This window comes from Heptranchias perlo, chromosome 26 (genome assembly GCF_035084215.1).
Source record: "Heptranchias perlo isolate sHepPer1 chromosome 26, sHepPer1.hap1, whole genome shotgun sequence".
NCBI lineage: Eukaryota > Metazoa > Chordata > Chondrichthyes > Hexanchiformes > Hexanchidae > Heptranchias > Heptranchias perlo.
Genome location: NC_090350.1, coordinates 18,091,411 through 18,118,177, shown reverse-complemented (window position 1 = coordinate 18,118,177; position 26,767 = coordinate 18,091,411). Strand labels below are relative to the sequence as shown.

Below are 26,767 nucleotides of genomic sequence, written 5' to 3'. Positions count from 1 at the left end.
CCATCAAACATTTGCAAAGCTCCTCACATTGCTCAGTGTACCTCATGGTAAATTCACCAGTGTGGTGTTGACAACATCTGTATTTATGGCCAGAAACAATTTCACTTCCCAAAGAGAAGAGGATCATGTGGTTATGGCAATAACCTTTAACAAGAAAATAGAGAAAATAGTGGTGGATAACTCTTCTTTAAACAGACTTTAGCAGATAGAATGGTCTTTTGGAACTAAACAAGCATCACCCTGAATGCTGCCACAGCAAACAGATCAGTCTTTTTGTGGCATTTCAGTACCAGCTTAACATCTTGAGTTGTACGCCTCAGGTAGTGAGCTTCACACAAAATACTTAAGCTGCTCACTTATGCAGCACTTTGGTTTGGCTTTTATCCACTTATTGTCTTTGAAGCATGAAAACAGATGAGCTTTTAACAATATTAAGAAAGATTAGTGAATTTGGGCCTGAATGGGCCTGAATGTGCTGTAGCAGGACATCTAACAGTGTCAGCTGTTCCTTAGTCTCGTCCCTGCAACCTTCAGCTCAAAAAATGTTTTCCCACTAATTTGCTGAAAATGTGAGCTGATAACGTCACAGTGAGGGAAACAGGGCATCTGGGACCTGAGTGAACAGGGCAAGCAACAGGGTTTCTCATTAACCAACCAGATTTAACGATTGAGAAATAAACACAGGAAGGCCTGAGAAGGAGGATGGATTAAAGGGGGTGAATTCAATTTCAAATTAGATACAGAAAGGGAAATAAAGAGTGGGAAAGAAAGATTGGATTAACAGAGAGCGAAAAAAAGAGACAGGAAGGAAAAGTAAGAAAAAACATTTTTATATTTAAAATTTGACATTTTTAAAATCTCCCCTAAAAATTCGAAACCTGAAAGGAATGAGACTCCACACTTGTAATAGTTAATTTTCAATGCCAGAGAGGTTGATTGGCAGTCATTAACAATAATCATATTGTTAAAATGCCACTTACGCTACTAATCATTGGCCCTAAATATCTGCGGCAGGTATCTACCACGCAACTACAGCAACTTCATGACATTCAATGCATGCCAATGGTGAGGCAGACAGCGAAATGCCGTTATCGCCAAGCTAACGGCGGAGTGGCGCAACTCGGACTGCAACTTTTGGATATTGACATTTAACTGCGCACCTGCTCCTCACCTGAAGTTGCTGTACCATTTACGCATAAATAACGGCGAGTGCCATTAGCCTCACTGTTATTTTGACAGCAAATTCTAGCCAAATACTGTCTGCTTTCCCGCACACCTGTCAGTTATTCTCAACAACCGTAATTACAAGAAAACTACACTGCAGTCTCGCATCATACAATGACGTGCATACAAACACCAGTTCCAGACAAAGCAATGGACCTGTAAAATTTATCCAGGAAAACCAATTATTACATACAGAACACAGGAACTAGTAAATTGCACAAAAACTGTCGTAGCCACTTTAAAATGTGATTTAATCTCATTTCACAGAAACAACAAATCATCCCTGAAGTACAGAATGCAATCACCTTTTTAATCCTTATTTGGAAGAAGGTTGCGAGTATTTATTTTATATACATTAAAAATAAAGCATCACAAATAGCACGGTTTATTACAGGAGGTTAAAAGCCTAATTTCTTGCCAGTGTTGTGAAAACATGTCCAAATCAATATCTGCATGATTTTAACTGTCTTCCATCACCTTCTGCTTCTTTACTGTGGTGAGGTATTATTAAGCAGAGGTGGTTCTAGCTGCTTTTAAAGTGAGTGTTGTGTTTGGACAGTGAATTATTGTTAAAGAACAAATCTATTATTTTTTCTATTTCCCCACCTCCACTAAAAAGAAAGAAGAATATATGCTCATATTCACAAATATAATTAAAATATTTCATTCAAAAAGGAATTATAGGATAACGATATGTCCGTATCTTACTTATGTATATGTTATTTTTGAACCTTTAATTCTGATGCCATCATCAGACCCATAAATCAGTCACAAACTCCTCCAAGATGCTCTGCCCATTGCTGTGATGGTTCCTTCCCAAAAAAGATTTTCTTTTCTTATGTTGTTTGTGTTGGCTTTTTCACCAATAACATTAAGTCACTTATCTAGCCTTAGGTTTGCATTCAATTAGGTTTATTTTTCAGCTCATCTCACGTTAAATAATTTATTTTGATTTCTCCTCTTGTTAGCAGCCCTATCAATTGTTAATCTCTTCTAAATATCTCAGGTGAACCATATGAAATTCATACCCATCTTCAGCCTTTAACCATGTGCACATTGTGGATCTTTTCCTATATGGAACATTCAAGCTTCAATAACTTGTTTATGATTCTCATGTTAACGTAAATTAGTTTATCAATATGATAGCAATCCTTACTATGAGGCTGTTAAGAAACAAAGAGGTGAAAGGAATAACTTAAAGCATCAATTCCCTTACCACACCTAACTGCCCTATTGTATTTTTTTCTTCATTTCCATTTAAGGCTTTTCTTGTCGCCTCCCCCTTGGTTTCTAATCCTTTCATCCACATCTCTGTTAAACACAAACATGCCTTCTACAAAACCCGACCCAAATCTAAAACCTGAACTGTCACATCTATATGAACAGATCTGCACACATCACTGCCAGATCCTGCATTACAGGCTACTGTCATAAGTTGCATCAGAATAGGTCCATATTTCTTTCTTTGCTGCTCTTGGATGTCCTTTGCAAGCGCATTCAATACTAATGAAAATACTAATGGTCAACTAACTAAGGAGAGATTTATATTTATGGGGAGAAGTGACAAGTTAACGTTTCAGGCATTGCCCTTCATCAGAAGCAGGTCTGTGACTGACTTGCTGAGTGTTTCCAGCATTTTCTGTTTCTGTTTCAGGTTGCCAGCATCTGCAGTATTTAGATTTTTGGTACAGATTTATATTTACCTTCCCTTCCTTCCTTATCGCTAATGCCTGTTCTGAATAGCCATTCAGAACATAGCTTCTTTGTTTTTTACTTCCTTCCAGGCAAAAATTGCCCCTATTTCTTAACCCAGACCTTTAAAAAGATTGTCAAATTCATTAACAAGCTCTTAACCTGTTGAGAAGTTTATAACCACCATTCGGCTACTGCTAGTCCTTTCCCTCTCTCAACCACCCCTCACCCCGTCCCCCACACCAGATGGCACAAGTCCAGATTGATGTGAGAAATTAAGGATTGCAATACTGCATTCTAGCACCCCATGGTACACAGCATGGCAACACATTGTGCCTTCAAGGCATTACCACCAAACGCAGTTTTGATAATCAATGAGGGGAATTTTTTTCATAATTATCCATTTCAAGTTGTGAGCAAAACTGCCACTTGTAGCAATAAAAGTTGTTCATTACTGTTTTGCTCACCACTTCCAACACATCTATTTTTCTGTTATCACTAACACTCAGTGCAAAATATACCCTTATATGTTTCAGATAGGAACGTGCAAAGAATAAAACAAATAGCGGTTTCTTTTCACTTTTAAAAAAAAGCTTCTTGCTGATTCTTCATGTTGCCCCATACCATGCAGTCCCCAGTTGAGAGAGGAGCAGATAATCTGCTTCCCAGGCCTTGGGCAATGTAAGTCCTTAATTGGTGTATGACAACAGCCGAAGTGGCATACCATGCAAGGTTTCTTCCCTCTTTACCTGTTGAGAAGTTTATAACCACCATTCAGCTACTGCCAGTCCTATCCCTCTCTCAACCACTTCCTACCCCGTCCCCCACACCAGATGGCACAAGTCCAGATTGATGTGAGAAATTAAGGATTGCAATACTGCATTCTAGCACCCCATGGTACACAGCATGGCAACACATTGTGCCTTCAAGGCATTACGACCAGAGGCAGTTTTGAAAATTAATGGGGGGAATTGTTGTATCTTTTCTTAAATATTACATCAAACTATAATAGTTTACAATTTACTTTCAGTAAAAAAAAATAACTCGACAATAATGCTTTGGTTTAGGTCTTTGCACGGCTCCTAACTGGTGTTGAAATTTCAACCCAAATGAAATGAAAGCACACGACCACCTACCAACACACCTTGGAAGAGGCGAACTCCACACACGCCGTCTACCTCCAAGGCAGGTTATCCGGAAAACACCTTCCAGTCTGTATCCAGGGAAACACGAAAAAGTGAGAGTATCTCCAACTCCAAATCGAAGGCCACTTCTGCTGCTGAATGGTGGAATACCAGGATCATCGCAAGGCTCCAAATCATGTTCTGGATAAAGCACAAAATTGTTTTAAGGCAGCAGAAGATTGTTGGGCTGAAAACAGCTGAAATAGAACGAGCAAATTACAGAACTGTTTTGCAGATGGTCGGTACACAATAAGAAAGGGGGAGATTCAGGCAGTGACGGGTGGCTCCTCTGTGGATTGGTGTTTAAACAGTTCAAATCAAATTATTCCAGAAAAGAAAGACCAACACAAAAGAATCCAATGTGTTTAAAACAGGGAGATAACTATTTGTTTTCTTTTAGGAACTAACTGCTCAGTGAGTTTTGACATTGTCCTTTCGTTTCTGGGTTCTGTCTTCAGGCTCAGGCTGATGGATGAATCTTTCTTTTCTTGAAAGAGTTCGACATGAAATGAGCTTCAGTGGTTTTCACCAGACCAAGAGTGGAAAAAGATCCACAGCACAGTGCTACACACAATTCAGTTCAAATTAGCAATCCCACTCATGAGAATGGTTGTTGTAAATGGAAATGGTGGTGAATGGGGATAAAACATACTGGTGCAATAAAGGATGCTTTTCTGCACTTAGGTCTTCAACACATTTATGAAGCAAAATAGAGAGAGATTTACACTGCTGGTGGGCTGTGTTACACCTGATTTGGGAGTGTTGGATAGTTACAATAGGTACTTAAAATGGGAAAAAAAAGTGTTAAATTTTCCAATGTTTTGTTCATTTGGGATAAAAATGGACTATGGAAATTCAGGGATGGTTGGGGAACTGAACACTTATTGGTCAAAGGGGTGTTAAGATTCAATAGACATGAGTTAGCTCTGGCCTGACCAAACTGGTGTCAATTTGCTCAACCCTAGTAAACATTAACATACTCACACTAAGAAATGAAAAATGTGTTATACCTGCGAAGGTTATGTTGAATCCCTCATACGACATGGAGAAGTCTGAAATAAATCGGATCTGTGTTGTATAATTGCCAAAGAGTCCAGCACTGACTGAAGGTGGCAGGTTAGATCCTGTGATTCTTTTCAAAGGATGGGCAAAGCTTCCATTCTCAGTGATCAGCAGATAGTCATGGGGACTTTCCAAGTGAAAGGTATGGAATGTGAATTGTATTCCTGGAATCATAGTTTCCAATAAAAAGGACAAGATGTCAGGAGTTCGAATCCATATAAGATACCAAACAAACAGAGTGGCAAAAGGCTGCTAGAATGTCTCTGACAGTCAAATGTAAAATCAGGGCTGAATAGGAACATAGCAGCTTGAGCCTGTTCCACCATTCAATGAGATCATGGCTGATCTGTGGCCTAACTCCATATACCCGCCTTAGCCCCATATCCCTTCATACCTTTGGCTAACAATAACATTTGTTTCCTACAAGCTTTAGTCAAATCCTACAAAATTATGAATGGGAATGAGTAATAAGCCTATATTCAGGTGAGATCAGAAGCCATGACAACGAGGCTCAAGTGTTTTAATGATTTGATTTGACCTGCAGTTTAAATTATAGTCTAATATCAAAAAAGTGAAAACAATTCTAACAATTATAAACAGCACTGATTGAAGACTGTGAGATTTACTGTGACAATCGTTGCAGAATACCAGATCCATGAATTGATTACAAGGCTTAATCATCACATGGAAGGGATCAGAGGACATGACAGTCACAAGGAAATCACACCAAGATGTCAACTATGCGGGGTTAAACACATGGGGTGAATTTATTCAATTCTTTGGCCAGTAGTAGCTATTATGATGAGCAATGATCTTTACACTGAAGAGTTAATAATTATCACACAGTATGTCAAATGATAATAGTCAATTAATGAGAAATAATACTGACAGTGGATGTTATAATGAGAATTGTTACGTCAGTTTCAAAGCTGAATTAGAAGATAATTAAAAGCATGAGATATATTAAACACATGTATACATTCAGTACATATACATATATAGTGATTATGATGCTTGAAAATACAGTTTTCTGACTGACTGAATACTGTACTGTCAAGCACAATTTAGAAGCATCCAGTTTGATTAATAGCTTTGCAAGGCATTCTAACCGGTGATAGAATATCAACCAAACACTCTCCTTAGTGTATTATCAGTGGCAATAGAGTGTGTCCTCACTAAAATAACCAGTTGCAAATTGTTTCAGACTGGTCATCATTCAAGATTAACAAAAACAAACAGAAAAAGCAAATTAGTGGCTAAAACAACAACTAAATAGCAGCAATGGACCCTTCCTATACCTGACGAGGGAAAGGGGCCCCATCCCTTTCCTGGTTGATCTACCCATCTTCAGCCCTCAGGCAGCTGCAAATCATTATTTAAAACCATTTTAGTCAAACGTTAATTCATTCAGTGACTGAAGGAATTATTCAGAATGTACTGTTCTCACTGCACATTGCCTATAAAACAGGAATGGAAATGGTTCATAGACTTATGGAGTACTCTTTTGTTCTATTCGTTATCCAACATCAAAGTCAGATACTTTCATTTGGAAAACACAGAACAACTAATTAGGGGGCCATTGGCAAATTATTTAAACTTTGTCATGTTGATGTGCATAAAATTATTTTTCAAAATGACACTGGCCTTGGGTGAACCCATAGAAGTATTTCAGAAGTGCCAAAATTAAATTTAATTAAAAAAAATCTCCTTAAATACTGGTATGAAAACGTCGTCCAATATATTGATGAATTTAATGCCTCAGATAGCATTAGCAGTCCTGATGTGCAGCCAATGCATCAATAAACTGAGATCACATTTTTTGTTAATAGGCTCAGTTTAATCCCATTTGGATTGAGCTATAAATGCATTTGCAGAGAATGTTGTGACACAAACATACTTTGCCATGTTTAGAAGTAATTTGTCCTGTTTTGTCCTGCAGCCTTATTGGCATCTTTTTGAAGTGCAGGACGAAGAGTGGAAATGACCAGATCCCAAGCTGTTATCTACAGAACTACATACTTCCCCAGCACTCCCCCACTAATACACTGGTGGCCCTAAAGTGCCGGCTTCCCCGAAATGGATTCAAGTTATTTTTTTACTATTTATCCAGTTATTAAAGTGGAACATGCAGCGCAGATCAGAATAAAGCAAAGTCAAGTCCCTTTGAGATTTCAGATTCGTCCAAGTTTTTTTTCACCAAGTACTTCTGGATTTTTTTTTAAGAAGCTAATTTTTTAATTCACTACATCAGTTGGAAGATTAAAAAAATGGTCTTATTGAACAGCTGTTGGAAAAAATATAATTTTTGCAATGGTAGAGCAAGGTAGCTCCATGTATTGGGACATCATTTATATCCTGGCAATCTTCCAGAACAGGATGCTGTTCAAGCAAATTGTTTATATCAGTATAATTTTTGCAATTTCAATACAGCTCATAGAAAACACATGAATGACAAATCGAATCGTTTGTGGAGTCAGTAACAGACACTACGCTATCCTTGACCTCCTGATTACCCATATTGTGTAGAATGCCAATCAGAAAAGATGACACGTTCCAATCAGACATTTCTGAACAGTAACAGCTCTCCTTGTCACTTATTTTTCTTTAGCTGATGTGTCAGAATAATAAGTGTAATCCCTGGCTGGTCGTTGCATAGTTCCTGAATAATTCACAACTGAATGCTTCAAATTCACAATGTTTTGGATTGTGGATGTCTTTATACACTCGCCAAGTAAAAGTGGAAGTGAAAACAAATTTCACTTATTATAGCAAAAGGTGATACAAACAGCAATATTTTTTAAATAGAGAAAAGCTAAATAATTTTCCTTAAATAAAAGATATTGGCCTAGAAATTCCACATGGTAAGTTGCACCACTTTTACACCAATGGAAAATGAGATGCAGCTGCCAATGGTCTGGAGAGGTATTTGCATGAGAATTTCCTGGGCCAGCTCATTGGCATATCCATTGGAGCAGTGATTGATATAAAACCCATGTAAAATGGGAGTAACATGCTGGGGTGTACAGAAATTAAGAGTGCAGCCTTTAAGAAGCCAGTTCTGGCTGAAGGCTGCAAGCAATAGGCTGAAGAAACAGCAGGGAACTAAGGAACAGTGCTTGGCTCAGTTAGTTGACTGTCAGATAGCAATACTGGGTGCCTCATGACTGTTATTGGGCCATTTTACATGAATGTCTAACAGGATAACCTGGCAGAAGCAGCCAAAGAAGGGACAAGGGCATGGCACAGAGACAAAGAAGAAGATGCCACAATTTTGCAAGTCCAACTTGCAAACCATCCTCAGTGAAATAGAACACAGGAGAGACAGAGGGGTGTTTTGGCAGGAAATCCCACTCAGAGGTAGGTGGCACTGACATTGAGTGACAACTCTCTTATCCCCAGGACTGCAATAAACAGTTAAATGAACTGATCAGGGCAGGAAAGATAACACACTGGCCACTCTCCCTTGGGCACTCTGGGCCCCAGCACACTCTTCAACCTTGAACGTAACAGCTGCGTGATTAACCCTTCACAATGTACTCTTGTTAAAAAGGGGGGGGAGGGGGGGGAGGGGAGGGCAGTGCCCACCACACAGCAAGAGGGCACAGGAGGAGGAAGATGATGATCATGAGGATGAAGAGGAGAACCAGAAACCCCACAATTACCTCCAATGATGACATTGATGAAAAAAGGATGATGAAGGAGTTGGATTTGAATTCAAGCCTGTCCATGAGCTCTGGCAGTGACCTTGTATCGAACATTTCTCTGCCCAAACTCACTGGCTGCATCACTCCCTCGCACCAGCTCAGATACTTTAACCTGGGGATAATTGGATAATATTACTGAGAATGTGGCACCAGATGATTCACAGAGCACAAGATAGCCAGTGGAATGGAAAGTGGGTGAAGGTGTGCCACCTCCCCAGTAAGATGAAGACTGCTATGGCTTTGGAATCATGGGACCAAGAACTCATGGGTACATGCCAGAAAAGAAGGCACTTTGAGGAACACCACATCTTGAGGTCAGTCTCCAAGGATGTGCAGCAACTAGCAGATGTGACTCGAGTCTACGGCTCTCATTTGTGGCAACATCAGGGAAGCTTTTTCTGTGTTGCAGGAAGCAATAGAGCCTGTGGCAGCTTCATTGGAATCTGCAGCAGATTCTCAGCTAAGAAGCGGCCAGGGACCAGTAAGTGCTTCCACCTCCACGGGCTGCGGTTCTGGCGGCCGGAGGCAAGAGAACAGACAGAATCCTGTGCACTGGCTTCCAGGCCATGGCAGCTGTGGTACATGCTGTTCCCTCTCAGGACTTTTGGAATCTAAAAGCTGCCATTAGATCAGCCACCCCTCTGATTAGTGTGGCCATAGATCAAGGATCCAGTAGAATGGCAATGGCTGGAGTCAACCTGCCTGATACTCCTGTCTCTTAGAATAATGTCGGAGGCAACACCAGACTGCCCAGGAATAAAGCTCCAGAGATGTAGGGGGAGAAAGAGGTAAGGCACTGGAGTCAAAGATAGACTGCGTCATACGAGGCATAGCACCATGTGAATGGTTTCCACCCCATTTTGCTGCCAAAAAAAGTTACTTGTTCTGATTATATGTTGAAATTACGCCAAAAACGCCATGGAAATTCTAGGCCATGTTATCATGTGACGGGCATTTAGTGAGACCAGAGGTTAATAGAAGAGGTTAATAAGGAACAGATTCCCAGAAAAAGAAGCTGTGGTTGACCCAATTAGTTCCTTCAAAAAAGAGCTAGATAACCATAAGATTGAAAACAGGATTGGAGGGTATAAGGATATTTATAGACTGAGCTAATCAAAGACTTCCCAGGATACAAATGGATCTTGATGGGAGACGATTGTTGTCAAGGAAGGACTACTGGCCAAGGTTGGATAGTGAAGGTGTGAGTTGGATGAAATACTGGAGTTTTGCTTGATTGCTTTTGGGGATCAGCAAATAAATAAGCAGAACATTCCCTCAGGAGATTAAATTGGTGGCAAGGATCCATGGTAGAATACATTGTAAATGGTCCATGAAGCACAGAGGTTAAGAGTCCAAATGTTATTTTCGTGTCCAGTGCTTTCTTATGCTTTTATGTTCTTCCAATTCAACATTTATGTATTGGATGGGATAGTGCTTACAATGGAAAGAAATGGTTCTTTTTGTAATTTGGCTCACAGAATGTTAATTGTGCTTGTTTGTGAAAAGTAAATCTGAATATTAGGCTGTAATTATACTCCAGCTGCACCATTCGTATGAATCAGTTTTGTTTAGCTCCAGTGCTAAGAATTTGTAATTATTTGTATTATAAATCTAGAGTCAGCGGCTAACCTGGTTCTGAAAAGAAGCAGAGTGAGAATGTATTACACATCAGACTCTGGTGCACTGTTTATATGAACAAAAGTCACAAACATCATTTCTATATCTCCTGGTCACAAAGCTGCTCCATAATGGTACATCAGTCATACCCATGTTTGCTGGTCATAACAAACTGCTTGAAGATACAACCAATGTATCAAGGTATGAGCACAGAAAACCTGTGCTGTTTTTGGCCAAGCATTCACGTGATCTGGGTAGGGGAGAGGAATTTGAGATGCAACCCATTACCGCCCCTTCCTGACTTCATATAGATATGACGATGGGGCAAACGAACAATTCTTCTACTGCCCCACCCTCTGTCATGGCATCACAGTTGGAAGTCATGATGTGGCGATGCCGGTGATGGACTGGGGTTGACAATTGTAAACAATTTTACAACACCAAGTTATAGTCCAGCAATTTTATTTTAAATTCACAAGCTTTCGGAGGCCACCTCCTTCCCCAGGTGAACGATGTGGAGTCGTTCCCCAGGTCCACCTCCTTCCCCAGGTCCACATCGTTCACCTGGGGAAGGAGGTGGCCTCCGAAAGCTTGTGAATTTAAAATAAAATTGCTGGACTATAACTTGGTGTTGTAAAATTGTTTACAATTATCACAGTTGGAGGCAGCATTGGCTGGATACCAAGTTCCGCCGGGAATCATGCAAGTTCTTCCCAAGCGTATGCTAAGCAGCAATTGCACCTGCATGAAGCATTCGACTTGCCATACAAGTGCCCTTGGTGGACTCCAAAAAGCTATATGCAAATGGCAAACGATTGAAGAGAGAGCGCCAGATCCCCGAGGGAGCATGGATCAGCCAGAATGTTTCCATTTTCTATTTTAAAACTTATGACAGAGTGTCCTACACCTCTCCAATGGAGTGGCAAACTGTCGCTCCAAAATTCTGTTGGCTGCATGGAGTGCGCTCCCTGGTAACACTGATACTGGCACAGGCATCCATCTCAGGATTTGGGACGAGGTCAGAAAGACAGCAAAGGGTGGAAGTCCCATCCTGCCATATTTCCAGTGGTGGAGCAGCCCTTCTGGAATTTCCAGGTCAATGAGACCAGCTACATATATAAAATATATATACAAGTATATTTAGGGTGAAACCTCATCTTAACAAACTATGAGAATACAATCCTCAAAAGTACAAGAATCCTGAGGAAAACATTATGATCAGAACTGAACTTTGATAAGATCAACTGTTTTGAATTGGCAAAATTAGTTATGTGTTGCTGATGAATATGTATGCATGGTACTTTGCAGGGCCTTGAACACATGACTGAATCAGCAGGTAAAACTGATATTCAGAAACACAGAAGACAAGTTGAGGGAATGAGCTAAAATATCCTGGTGGAAGCCATGATGAGTTGGAAACTCAATGAGAGTGGTCCAAAAAGCTCCCTCTCATTGAATAGGGGACACTACTTTCAGCAAATAGTTCTGATGTCATCAAAAACCACAAAAGTAAAGTAAACATTAGCAGAACTTAAAACTGAACTACACTCAAACCAGAAAGGTACTGAGTATAAAGTGACAGTCGAACAAATTAAGTTTGAGGAAAGGAATTTTGGAATGTGACCAAGAGTGCATTCCACCCCATGGGTCATGTGCACGATTATATTGCTATTTGTAGTATCTTTCTCATTCACTGCACTGACTGAATGTTGTCAGAGTCTATTCACTTACACCCCTTTCTGATTTCAAGGGACATCATCATCTCATTAGGAAGTTTTTCGAACCTTCTGTTCTGAAAACTCTGCTCTGTTGCCACGATACTGACTTCCAGGGAAAGGTGTCCCTGCAGCAGATGAACTTTTGGAAGGTATTTTCACCATATTATTTTACTTAATATCTACTTATAATTCCCTCTAAGTGTGGCAACAGACAGTGACATCACTGGATCGGTGCTTTTAATGACCCTTCACCAGACATCAATGTTCCTTTAATGAGTCATCGCTTCATTCTGGAATGTTTCTGGCCTTGTGCAAATTCAAGCACACAATTTCAAGCAGCACAAGTGGCATATAACACATTCAGTTAACTGCAAAATAAATCTTTTATAATATTCTTTGTTCACCCCGAGGCACTAAAAGATGAGTTTGTATCTGTTGTTACTGAGCACTTGGGCCCCTCTTAAGGAGCAGGTAAATCTTCAGCACTTTCTATAAAATGAACCTATAAGCATGTACACACAATACTCTTGATGATCGGAGGGAACAGATGGTTATTTTGATAGAACTTCTGTTTTCTCTCTGTTAATTGTAGTCACAGAGCAAAGGACCATTGCTTTCTCCCAGAACCTCAATAAATGTGAGGTGGCCCAGTAACTCCAGCAATCGAGCATTACATTCTCATTCAGAGGGCTTCCGTTTGAAGCCCAGTTAAAGGCATCTTTCTAACATAACCAAGCTCTGCCAGTTGAGGGCAGGATTGCAAGCTAGGACCTGCTTTTATATTGTACTAAAAATTGTGCTCGTGATGCCCGCGCTTTCCACAGCTAGCAGCAACCAAATAATGAATTCGCCACTATACACTAAGGTCAGTCGCCACAAAGTTCCATTTTCACTGGCTTGTCCCAGCCTCCCACATTAGCTTTGCCTCCCAAATTTGCTATCGTGTTGCAGTCAACTATGCCACTAGCATGGGTCCTTTGCAATATAAAGAGCAGCTAGTGTCTTTTTTAATTGGATAGCAGCACGCATCAAGGTGGGGAGAATTGCTAAAGGGAGTCATTAAACCAAGGCCCCATCTGCCCTCTCAGGTGGACCTAAAAAAAATCTCTTGGCATAATTTCGAAGTAGAGCAGGGGAGTTCCCTCCCGATATCCTGGCCAATATTTATCCCTCAACAAACATAAAACAAAACAGATTATCAGGTCATTATTTCATTTGTGAGACCTTGAAGTGTGCAAATTGGCTGCTGCTACATTACAACAGTGACTACACTTCGAAAGTACTTAATAGGCTGTAAAGCGCTTTGGGACATCCTGAGTTCATGAAAGGCGCTATATAAATGCAAGATCGTTCTTTCTTTTTCTCTTCGCCAATTGAAATATCAGTGAAGAGCAATCTTCAAATCTTCAACCCCTCCTCCTAAGGCTGAAGCTCTGCGCCTTGAGGCAGATATATAGAGGGACAGCAGTAAAAAAACAAGGATCAAATTAACAAAACAAATTCTCAAATGCAAATAAACATAACTGAATAATGTTCACTTCTAAAATTTATTGAAACCACCACTGGACAAGGTCTTGCAATATCTCTGTAGAGGAAGGATCTTAGGCCGCATTTACTTTGCAAGTTTGCATTTGACACCATTGTAGACAACCCTGGAAAAAGTAAACATACCGATGCCAGTGTCATCAGAAGAACCAAAACTGCCCTTGTCTTAACCTCTGTGTGTCACCAGTGGCAACTGTAAACAGTGGTCAAAGGCACCATGTAGGTCACCCGTGCCATGTGGGTTTGGCTCAGGGCAGGTTGATCTCTCAGTCCATCTGTACAGGCCACAAATGCACATCTGCTATTGCTGGAACGTATGGAACGTCCACTGACTTCAGAAAAGATCTTGACCAGACTGGCAATATTGCAAACTTGAACAATTGTATGTGCAAGGATCTTGCATATACACAGTATGTTGTTGCTAAATCCATCCTACTGTATGAATGGGATAGGTTCAGCAGCAAAGCAACCAGATAATGTTACAGGAACATTTCCAGTAGATGTCTCTCCAACCTAAATGGGATGCTGAAAAAAGAGGGAAGCTCTTCTGTGTGTAACTGTGACAGATTCAAATTCTTGCCACATGACTCCCTCCCTTTCTTCAGCAAAAGCAAACAATGGGGGCAACAGTCATCTCATTACCGCCCCGTTTGTGCGCAAAAACGGGTTAGTAGCAGAATCAAAATCAAGTAGTGGCTAGTTGTGTCGACTTAACACTGTGTTGATGCCCATTCATATTCTCGGGTGGACTTACATCCTGGCAGCTAGAGGTCCTTCCTCATGCATAAATGCAAATCGGGATCAAGTGATGTAATTTACACCCCAACACCATTTTCGTCTCTGCCTGCCCAACTACTGCCAGTTTCTGCACAAGCCCATCAACCGTTGACAGTACAAGTCGGGAGTGGACATATGGAGCAATAGTTAAAGGGAATCTCAGCTGCTGTTAGGTAAAGCTGGATGGAGACTTTTGGAGAATTTTTTTCAGCTAGACCTTGTGAGTTATCCACCATAACAGGTCTAAAATCTTATGTAGTTGCTGCTGTAGTTTTCGCACTCATGTTGCTTGCTCCAGAATGTTGCTTCTTGCTGTTCCTGACACTAAATACACCTCCGCTTTAAGCTGTTACTACTGGCTATTGACAAGTGGCAGCACTGACTGATTTTGTGTCTCTGAATCAGTGAGTTGTCCATGGGGAGCATGTTTCACAGTGGCAGCTCACCGGTCACATCATAATGAGGACCTACCACAAAAAACTGATCGGATCCTGTGCCAACTCCTCTGAGCAGGTGCCACATCTGCCCCACCCATTGTCCACCCGCTTCCTGCAGACACACGGAAATTGCCCACAATATTTCAATACCCATCCCAAGAAGAGAACGCAATTATTATCAGAACAGGAGTACCAACCCTCACAATAACCACTTACGGCCACTTCTACCATATAGAGCTCAATACTGCAGAAAGCCGAGAGGAGTACAGAAAGTGCAGGCATGAAATTAAAGAGGAAATTAGGAAAGCAAAGAGAGGGCATGAAAAAATACTGGCAAGTAAAATTAAGAAAAACCCAAAAATGTTTTATAAATACATAAAGAGCAAGAGGGTAACTAAGGAAAGAGCAGGACCTACTAGAGAACAAAAAGGTAATCTATGTGTGGAGACAGAAGATGTGGGTATGGTTCTTAATGAATACTTTGCATCTGTCTTCACAAAAGGGGGGAATGATGCAGAGATTGGAGTTAAGGAGGAGGAGTGTGAAATATTGGATCCGATAAACATAGTGAGAGAGGAAGCATCTTTGAAAGTGGATAAATCGCCAGGCCTGGATGAAATGTATCCCAGGCTGTTAAGAGAAGCAAGGGAGGGAATAGCGGAGGCTCTGACCATCATTTTCCAATCCTCCCTGGCTGGAGGTGTGGTGCCAGAGGATTAGAGGACTGCTAATGTTGTACCGTTGTTTAAAAAGGGAGAAAGACATAGACCGTGTAATTATCGGCCAGTCAGTCTAACCCCGGTGGTGGGCAAATTATTGTAATCGATTCTGAGGGACAGTATAAATTGTCATCTAGAAAGGCACGGGTTAATCAAGGACAGTCAGTATGGATTTGTTAAGGGAAGTTCGTGTCTGACTAACTTGATGGAATTTTTTGAGCAGGTAACAAGGAGGGTTGATGAGGGTAACACGTTTGATGTGATGTACATGGATTTTAGCAAGGCTTTTGACAAGGTCCCACATGGCAGACTGGTCAAAAAAGTAAAAGCCAATGGGCTCAGTGACGAGTTGGATCCAAAATTGGCTCAGCGGCAGGAAGCAAAGGGTAATAGTTGACGAGTATTTTTGTGACTGGAAGGCTGTTTTCAGTGGGGTCCCGCAAGGCTCAGCACTAGGTCCCTTGCATTTTGTGGTATATATTAATGATTTGGACTTGAATGTGGGGGGCTTGATCAAGAAGTTTGCAGATCATACAAATATTGGCCATGTGGTTGATAGTGAGGAGGAAAGCTGTAGACTGCAGGAAGATATCAATGGGGGTCAGTTGGTCAGAAAAGTGTCAAATGGAATTCAATCCAGAGAAGTGTGAGGTAATGCATTTGGGGAGGGCAACAAGGCAAGAGAGTGTACAATCAATGGGAGGATACCGAGAGATGTAGAGGAACAAAGGGGCCTTGGAGTGCATGTCCACAGATCCCTGAAGGTAGCAGGTCAGGTAGATAAAGGTGGTTAAAGAGGCATATGGGATACTTTCCTTTATTAGCCGAGGCATAGAATATAAGAGCAGGGAGGTTATGCTAGAACTATATAAAACATTGGCTAGGCCACAGCTTGAGTACTGCGTACAGTTCTGGTTACCACATTACAGGAAAGATGTGATTGCACTAGAGATGGTTCAGAGGAGATTTATGAGGATGTTGCCAGGGCTGGAGAATTTTAGCTATGAGAAAAGATTGGATAGGCTGGGTTGTTTTCTTTGGAACAAAGGAGGCTGAGAGGAGTTTTCATTGAGGTATATAAAATTATGACTGGACTAGATAGAGTGGATAGGGAGGACCTATTTCCCATTGCAGAAGGGTCAGTGACCAGGGGGCATAGATTTAAAGTAATTGGCAGAAGGATTAGAGGGGAGCTGAGGAGAATTTTTTTCACCCAGAGGGTGGTGGGGGTCTGGAACTCACTGCCTGAAAGGGTGGTAGAGACAGAAACCCTCATGACATTTAAAAAGTACTTGGATGAAAACTTGAAGTAACGTAACCTACAGGCCTACTGACCAAGTGCTAGAAAGTGGGATTAAGCTGGATAGCTCTTTTTCGGCTGGAACGGACACGATGGGCCAAATGGCCTCCTTCTGTACCGTAACTTTCTATGATTCTATATAGAATGGTCCCAGTGGAGCAGCACTAAGAGACCATCTCCATGTGCTGCTCTCTCTTTTTCACTTATCTTCCTGTTGCTGCTCCAATAAAGGCTGGAAAATTGAGAATTCCATCGTTGAAAAGGAGGGAATCCAGTTCCTTACTTCCAAGTTTCAATTGGCAACCCGACAGAATTCATGAGATCCATAAAATCCTGCAATACCAATGCAGTTGGGGCTCTCAGATTGGACCATTTATATGTTGAAAAAATTACTTTTATTCGGTGAGATTACCATCTGCTGTAGAGGGCACTCCATCAATGTAAAACCACTTATACAAACCTAGCGCTGGTGAGAGATCATAGCACACAGATAAACAGCAATGAATGTAACTCCCTCAACAAAACTGCGGCAAATGGCCTTTCTAACAAAGTGGGCTCCTAATCACTGTTAGTGATATTAGCAGACCGACAGTTAACACATTTGTCTACCCACTATTTTAAAGGAGGTGTGAACCTATATAATATAAAACAGCAAAGAAATCCCATTACACCAAGCTAAGCATTCAACGGTTCTTATTGGTAACAGCCATTTCTAGCCTCAACAACCTGTCGGATGTTGGTTTATACAATGATAAAACTTTCTAACATTTTCCTCAGATACCTCAAGTACATCAGGACATGATATTAATGTTACCTTTGCCATGTGATGTCTCCACTGTCCAGGTGCAATTCAGAGAATTCCGATAAAAATCAGGAAACCCAGGAGAGAGGATGGTTCCACTTGATCCACGTATGTAACCTCCACACAAAGCTAAAAATGAAGAAAATTGAATTGACGGCGCTCATTAATTACTAACCGAGAACTTTATAAATGCTCTGCACTGGTGACAATGTTAACTTGAAGGGTATACTTTACTACATTTATACAACAGCCTCATTGGAACAATGTGTCAATTCAAGATTCAATCAAAATTTCATTTACATGCAAAATAACACTTCTGGTGAAAAAGGTTTCTCCACAATGACTTATCAGTAGATTAAATTTAATTTATTGCCACGTTGGGTATAAAGAGGTAATGTGAGTAAAATTCCAGTTATTGAACACAAATTGTGCATTCAGACCACACATTTCAGAAATTCTTAATATTTTTGACACCACAAGCACATCAGCACTCACTGTTTATTGCTAAATCTTTGTGTTATTTGAAAGGTGTTTTTCAGAATTTGTTCATTCGTCAGTGATAAAAAGACTCAACAACCTCACTGATAAGCAATTTATGAACAGCTAACTTAATGTGACGAGAACCAATTTCAGGGTAAAATTTTTTATCAGAGTGCAGAATCAAAATTACTCAATTGCTCCCTCTCCACATAGCAACTGTTTCATTATCCATAGGGGCTGAAAGGGATGCAATGCACGCCCATGTCTCTCTAATGCAAGAGCCATAAACATCTGCTCACGGATGTGCCCCAGAGCTGTGGAAAATGTCCTTCAGTCATTTTATTATGACTTTTTCTTAAAAAGCTTCCTAACATTTTCCTCAGATACCTCCTGTACATCAGGACATGTTACCTTTGCCATGTGATGCCTCCACTGTCCAGGTGCAATTCAGATAAAAATCGGGAAACTCAGGAGAAGGGACACTGCTGGAAATGTCCACATCTCTGCTCCAAGAGCTAAAGATTCTGAACTCATACAGGACAGCATGGCTGCAATCCTGCTTGTTATCACTCCATGGCATCTTGTTTCAGGTCAATAATGCACAAAGATTTTTTTTTAAAAGTCACCTTATTAAGGATAAAAAAATCACTCTTATTTTCTCCACTGCTCCTACCCCAGCTGATTAGATACCTCATCAGGCAGGTAGAGAGAGGGAAGAAGAGAACAGTCCAAGTCTGCAAATATCTGCATGCATGCCATCAATACCAATGCTTGGTCAGCTTTGCAGGTGGCATATTCACGTGGCAAGGAACCCCCTCTCTTCAGTTCATTTGCTTTCTCTCTTCCCAAACACCCAGCCAAGAATGGCAGTGACAAACATGCCCTTTCATGGAAACGCTTCCTGAGATTCTGACCCACTCCAGCAGCACAACTATGAAAATTCCGGCAATACCTTCGCAGCTGGGCAAAGCACGACTCCATTGGTAATTGGGCTCACAGACGAGAGCTCCATCATCACTTAGGGTGTATCCTGGATCGCAACTAAAGGTCACAGAAGATCCGATAAAAAAGAGGTTTCCGTTGCGCTGACCATTCACAGGAATTCCAGGGTCCAAACAGGAATCAGATTGTAGCTTCACACCTGGAAATGTAGTCAATGAACCAGAATTAAACACGTCACTGGTAAACCGCCACGGTCTAATTCATTTGAAGTATCTTTCATTAGGTGGGTGGCTTTGTTAGCAGTAGCAGTGCACGCTAAACATGGAATTAGAGCTGCTCTGATGCTCGAGTATCTGATGGAGGACACCAACCTGACTGTAAACAAAATAGCAGTGTTTCTCTCATCTAAGTTGATATTGGACAATGGGCCCGATGTTAGCAGGGCTGCGGGTTCTCGGCGGGGGGGCTATCGGGCGCGTGGGTAACGCGCCTGGTGAAATTAGTGAGTTTCCCGCGCGATCGTAGCAGACAAACCACGAATTGGATCCACTTACCTGCTCCTCCGGGTTCCCCGCTGCTGATCTGCGCGTCGGGCGGGCTGCGCATGCGCAGTAAGATCTGTCAGCTGTAGGCGCTCTATTTAAAGGGACAGTCCTCCACTGACAGATGCTGCAACAAATAGCAAAAATTACAGCATGGAGCAGCCCAGGGGGAAGGCTGCTCCCAGTTTGATGATGCCTCACTCCAGGTATCAATACATGGGGTGAGGAGGAGGGAGAGGACAGAGATCTTCCTCCCGGCGGGCGGGAGGAAGCGGCCCGCCTCTGCCACCAGGAAGGCCTGGCTCGTGGTGGCAGAGGAGGTCACTAGCGCCACCAACATATCGCCCACCTGCATACAGTGCAGGAGGCGCTCCAATGACCTCAGTAGGTCAGCCAAAGTGAGTACACGTAGTCTTTCCCCTACACTCTGTCTGCCACAGCACTGCCCCCAACCCACATCTCCTTCGGCACTGCCAACACTACTCTGTCACATCACCTCTCATACCCACTCAGACCTCATCCTCATCTTACCTGCACCTACTCACCTCGCCAGTACTCATCCGACCACTACCACTCAACCCAATCCTCATACAATCTCATGGCTCGATCTCATACTCACCCTCTCGTGCATCTCTTTCACGGCCAGCCTCACTCAACCTGCCACTACCTGTGCTGCAGCCACAGGGCATGCATCACATATGTGCTGTAGGCAGCGTAAGGCAAACGTCTCGTGAGCATGAAGGGGATGCACAAGGGTGTTTGAGGGTTTGTCATGGGTGTTACTTATATTGAATTTCTGAACAATGCACATTACATATTATATTGGCACCACTACTGCCATGTCTTCGCGAATCCTGTCTGGTTTGTGCAATAATGCCCGCTCCTGAAGATCACGATGAGGAACCACAACTGATGCCACCCATTGTGTCACTGCAGAGTGGGTGTCGGTCTATTTGCAGGGCTCTTCTGCGCAGACGACTGGAAGACATCGGCAATGTCCCCCGGTTGCACCCTGGAAGGATGCGGAGGAGAAGTTCGGGAGGGCAGTGGTGACTTTGACAGCGACAGGTAAGAAGATGGTGCTCGGGCCAGCCAGGAGCAGCTCGGCATGAAAGAGGCTGCAGATGTCCACGACTACATGTCGAGTGACTCTGAGCCTCCGTGTGCACTGCTGCTCAGAGAGGTCCAGGAGGCTGAGCCTCGGTCTGTGGACCCTGTGGCGAGGGTAGTGCCCTCTGCGACGCATCTCTCTCTGAGGTAGCCCTCCCTCCTGCTGTGCAGGTGGATGTGTCACAGCACTGTGTTGTGGAGCTCCACGTGTCAGAGGTGGACGGCGTGGATGGCGAGGCTGGTGAGGCTGTTTGCCCTCCGAGGAGGTCATGACTGCAGCTATGGTGGCCCCCATCCGCAAGATGTACATCTGAGGGGGTCCGCAAGGTAGGTACATGTCTCCAGACCCCGGGGTAAGTGTGCAGGTTGGTGACTTTGACTGTCAGGAGGAGGGTGGTGGAGGCCAAACTTTGTCCCAAGTGACAGAGTGGCCGCCTGCAATGGGTGAGGGTCTCCCCACACCCCCACCTGTCAAATGGACCTTTGCAGCTGCCACAGGCTGACAGCTGCAACACGTCCATTTGACCTGGGAGTGTTTCCCCCAGTGTGGGGAACAGTCCCACTTTGTTCTAAAATCCCACATAATCCCTTAATCAGGTCAGTTAATGACCTGAAATACCTACATAAATACTGTCAAGTGGAACCCCGCTGGCTTTAATTGCCTGCGGGATTCCCACCAGCGGGGGCTGCGTGCGCACGCCGGCGCGTCAGCGGGGAACCCGGAAGTGCGCGGGTTCGGGGCGGGCTCGGGGCGGGCTCCGGTACCGTGCCGGGATTCTCCGATTTTCGGAGCCCCCCCGCCTGGAACGCACCCGGTAGTTGGTGCTAAAATAGAGCCCGATGACTCCAAAGCAGTTTCTTTCTAAATCTGAAGCAGTTTATTCAAACCAATTTGCAGAAGGAAGATTCTGCTTGAAAATAATACTGTGCTTTTGAACAAGTCAATGTTATCAGCTTGTTGAAAGTCTTTTGGTTTATTAACTCTGTGATGAAAATTACAATCTTGTCCCATTATGTTTGCATTTTAAAAAAAAAAATTATGTAACCTAAATTAAAATAGGCCCTGTCATGGTTTTTGTAATGGACAGCATACATCTGACTGCTGATTTGGTCTTGTGTTCAATTAACAAGATGGGATAAAGTGTGAATGTATCAAAAGCATTGGAGACAGTGCAGAAACAAAGAAAAAAGTTCCACATCAACATTTTATAGTGAATGTTTTTTACTATTATATTTTAAACTATTCATGTCTATCTTTCAGAATTTTTGTAAGATCATATTTAATCCGAGTAATATTAGGGGAGATTACATTATTGTTGCATGTCAAAATAGTATTGCTCCTTTGAAATGCAATTCTGACATCAAAGAAAATTGATGCTTAAAACTGAGATTTCATTTCACAGTAATATCTGTGAAGCTATATGGGGGAACAAGTCTAATTAAGCTGTGAGTTAGAAAGAACAGAAAGGGGTTCTGCTATTTTGGGGTTTGTTCCATGGACTTGTGTGTTGAAGGAAGAATATAACATTTCTGTTTACCAAAGTCCTCATTATTAGGACAGGAGGAATTTGAAAAATTAAAATGGACCCCTTGCAGCACATTATTCCAGATAGCGTTGTGTGGTCCTGTATTTGCAGTTACTGTCTATCTTTTATGTTTCATTGTATTGCTTAATTAAATAATGTAGTTCATTTTAGTCTTTACAGTTCTGGCATTCAAGGGGATTGGATACAGAACTATAAAAACTCAGTAAGTAGTTTATTGCAACTGAAGGTAATTGTTGGTCCTCAGCTATGTTATGAACCTTATAAGAAGCCACACTTGCTGTTCTTGGGGATAAGGTCTGCTTATGATAAGTACTGTATGCGTGTTGAAAGAAAAAAAAGATTTTCTTTAACAACCTAAATCATAACAATATCATTTTCTGTTCTCTTTGACAGAATCCTTGATGCCAACACAATTTTGAACAGAAGAAAGACTGTCATTTTCTGATCATTTAGGCAAAATCCTGCAACAGATTGCTTGTGATTGAAATTCAGTATCCCACTGTTGCCCGCTGAGTGCTTTTTGCATATTAAACAAAATAAGTGTTACTTACCTATGGAAGGAAACTGATATATTCATAACATACAACAGACTTGAATCGCAAATTAATTGATTCTATATTAATCACACAATGTAAATAACTATGTTGAAGTCTGTATTAAGGTTAGCTATTTTAGAATGGGAGTGTTGCCATGGTAACAGATGTGAACAGAATGATATGGCAAGTGACATTATGATGTTATGAGGTTATCAAATCTGGCACTGCACATTACTTTTGTCTTAGCGAGGCAGTTCATCTAAAGGACAAACACAGGTAACCCAGCACTAACCAAGCAAAACACATGTCCCTTGTCATATAGTGTATGAGATCACAACAGACGTCAAGTAGCAAAAATGATAGCTCCAGAGAGAACACATCAGGATAGTCTCTGCATGTCTCATGGAGTGCCTTAACTGAAAAGACTGGCCGACATTGAGCAGGGCAGTTCACTGAGGCAGGATGCTGGCTTAGTTCTCTAAAGGACTTTCTAACCATCTGGAGGTGGAGAGGAAGAATCATGTGATTCAAACAGAGCCATCATCCTGCATCACATAGGAATATTTTTATATTATATTTCTTTTATGATTTTAGGTTGACAGGGCAATTGCAATTTAAAAATTGTCTTTAGATAGTTATACTTTTAAGAGGATCTCTTTTTCTGTGTCAGGAGAGTGGTCAAGAAGTGAAACTGACCAGATTTATCCACACTTTCAATGAGTTGGTTAGCTTACTTTGATGGGGCCATGGCCTATACACAGAAACTAATTAGGTCGGAGTTTGGTTGATGGCTGGGACAGTTCTCTTTGAAATGCTAATGAATGCGAATCTAAATGTACTTCGTTGGCTGTAAAGCACTTTGGAGTGTATAATTTCAATTCTTTCTTTCTTACAAACTAAGAGAAGCAGATGAGTCCGTTACCTTTATGGCTCACCCTGCTTGAAAGAAGAATGGTTAATGTCTCACATTAACACCTGTGGCACGAGAGGCTTCTTTTGGTATAAAGGTACTGTGGCAGCTGCACAATTTTAATAAAGGTGATAGTGAAGTTGAGTTCTGTAATCTTGTAATTTGGAGTACAGATTGTTATGGTATTGGACTAGCAATCTATAGGTCATGAGGTTAAATGTAGTCATTGCAAGTTGCGAAACTGTACACATTAAATCTGGTAATTTGTGGGAAGCTCCAGAAAAAAATGGCCATGAAAGCTGCTGGATTGTTGTGAGAACCTAATTGGTTCACTAATGTCCTTCAAGGATGGAAGCCTGCCATCTAAACCCAGCTAAATGTCTGGGCTATATGTGACTCCAGACTATGTTGACTTGTGATGCCCTCTAAAGTTGTAAAAAAACAACTGCAAACAGAAGGCCAACCACCACCTTCTCAGGGCACTGGGGATGGGAACAAATGTGGTCTTATCAGTGTTGTCCACATCCTTAGTTCAAATAACAAAACAAAAAAAAAAAATCACACAAGTACATCATCATCTTGGAAAATCTGTTTTATCTACAGGTTCCTGCAGATTATTGTACTGTGCAAGAAATATGTTTTAGAAAGGGTAGTTTAATTGCATTTGTGCTCATTTTGTTTTTATTGTACCATCGGTAACTTGGTGCATCATACTACTTCAGCATGTTATTTTACTTCTAAATTAATGTGACTTATTATTTTTAGGCTGAATGCAAAGGTCTGATAGTATTGGAGCAGGCAGGAGTAGGTGGGCATCCCACATAACTGCTGGTGTGGTAAACTATAATAAAAAGTAATTGTTAGTACCAAAGCATGATGCCTCACTCTCAAAATGCAAAATACTTTCAGTTCGTAGGGTACTCAGTCTGCTTCTGGAAACTGCTGTGCTGTGAGTACAAATTAAAAATGTTGGGACGTCAAATCCATAACAGTATCATAATCACGTCAAGAACATTTTTGTGCTCCCAATCGTCCAATTTAAGTTCTGTAGTTCTCAGCACTGCTGTTTCGAGCTCTTTTAGGAACTGAGTGTGCCTGAATGCTTTCCAATTCAGCAACATCTCCCCTTTAATAAGCACTTATTTTTCTTTCATCTGAACTGCGTATAAATGGATTTAACAAGGATTATAGCAATCAGTACTCACAAGCAGGCAATTATGGCCAGTCTACAGTGGGACAGCTTAACATTTTCTCTGTATTCAAGAGAGAGAAGAAATATGCAGATCATATCGTGGTGTAGTAAAGAAAATCACCTCGGGGTAGCTATTCATGGTAATTATCAAAACGTAGCAATGTTTCCATGGTAAAACCAAATCACTAATTGATCATTGAGGTATTATTATCTGTTTGGACCACCCCTGTGATGACCATCATTACTGAAGTATGGAAGACATCACGTTGAAGAGAACCTGCTGGCTGTAATCACTCCACCATCTAGAATCTGCAGCTGTGTATCTAAATTCTAAGCAACTTACTTTCAAAACGAATTTGGAACCCAACATCGGAGTGGCTTTTGTCAGTGGTGAACAGGAGGTAAAGATAGTTGCTGGTGCTAATCAGGAACTGAGGTACTTGAGTACCATGGTAGAGGCCTATTAGTGGTGAGGAGTAGGACCTTCCATCTCTGACCTCCAAGGTGTCATAGTTTACTTCGGTTTTAAATCTGGAAATAGAGAGACAGCTGTTATTATCAGAATATAAAATGTCATTTTCAGTGATCAAGTTGGTACACACAGAGACTAGCTCATTAAACTTATCACTAGTGTGGATTTTCAGATAACCAGTAATAAACTCATTGAACTGTGCACTATTTACACATTTTTCTTTTTGAGACACTGAAGTTATAAAAAATTGTACATAAACAAAATCTGTGATTTTAAGGACATTTCACAAATGGTGGAAGATGTTTACAAGAGGCGCTGCCACCTTCCTGCCCACTCACTTAACCTCTCTATATCACTTTGAGCCTCTTTGCATTCTTCTCACAACTTACTTTCCCACCTAGCTTTGTATCGTCAGCAAAATTGGATACATTACACTCAGTCCCCTCATCTAAGTCATTGATTTAGATTGTTAATAGCTGAGGCCCAAGCACTGATCCTTGCGGCACCCCACTAGTTACAACCTGCCAACCCAACAATGACCTGTTTATTCCTACTCTGTTTTCTGTCCGTCAACCAATCCTCAATCCACGCTCATACATTACTCCCAATCCCATGAGCTCTAATCTTGTGTAACAACCTGTGTGGCAACTTATCGTCTGCCTTTTGAAAATCCAAATATACTACATCCACTGATTCCCCTTTACCCTGCTAGTTACATCCTCAAAAAACTCTAATAGATTTCCCTTTTACAAAACTGTGTTGACTCTGCCTAATCATATTATGATTTTCTAAGTGCCCTATTACCATGTCCTTGATAATTTCTATACTACTGATGTCAGGCTAACTTGGGCTACAGTTCCCTATTTTCTCTTTCCCTCCTTTCTTGAATAGCAGGGTTGCATTTGCTACCTTCCAATCCATGGGGACCGTTCTAGCTCAAGTTTATCGAGGGTGGAAGATGGGAGGCCAGCCAGGAGAGCACTGGAATAGTCGAGTCTAGAGGTAACAACGCCATGGATGAGGGTTTCAGCATGCAAAATAAATAATTATATGATGCCTAGACCAACAGGTGCTTGCTTTGAAAGGGTAGTGTTGTCACGGCAATATCCATCAAAATTTTGTGATTTGATCATTTCTATGAATGAAGGCACTACAATAACTACATTACAAATGAAATATTCCCATTTTGATAAGCTAAGGAAAAAAAAAATCAGAATATGTGTCACCCTGACCTCTCCCAGCAATGGCCTTGATG

The 26,767-nt window shown here is 41.5% G+C and overlaps 1 protein-coding gene across 1 annotated transcript in view; it reads right to left on the bottom strand.

Annotated features, from left to right (window-relative positions):
• The window catches only part of csmd2 (CUB and Sushi multiple domains 2), a 1,323,345-nt gene that overhangs the window by 314,257 nt on the left and 982,321 nt on the right, over positions 1-26,767 (bottom strand). Inside the window, exons 17-21 of the mRNA XM_068006939.1 lie at positions 25,384-25,571; positions 19,214-19,402; positions 17,794-17,910; positions 5,111-5,326; positions 4,053-4,241 (exon numbers count right to left, since the gene is read on the bottom strand). Coding sequence (XP_067863040.1) covers positions 4,053-4,241; positions 5,111-5,326; positions 17,794-17,910; positions 19,214-19,402; positions 25,384-25,571 — 899 coding nt within the window. The remainder of the gene's footprint in view (positions 1-4,052; positions 4,242-5,110; positions 5,327-17,793; positions 17,911-19,213; positions 19,403-25,383; positions 25,572-26,767) is intronic.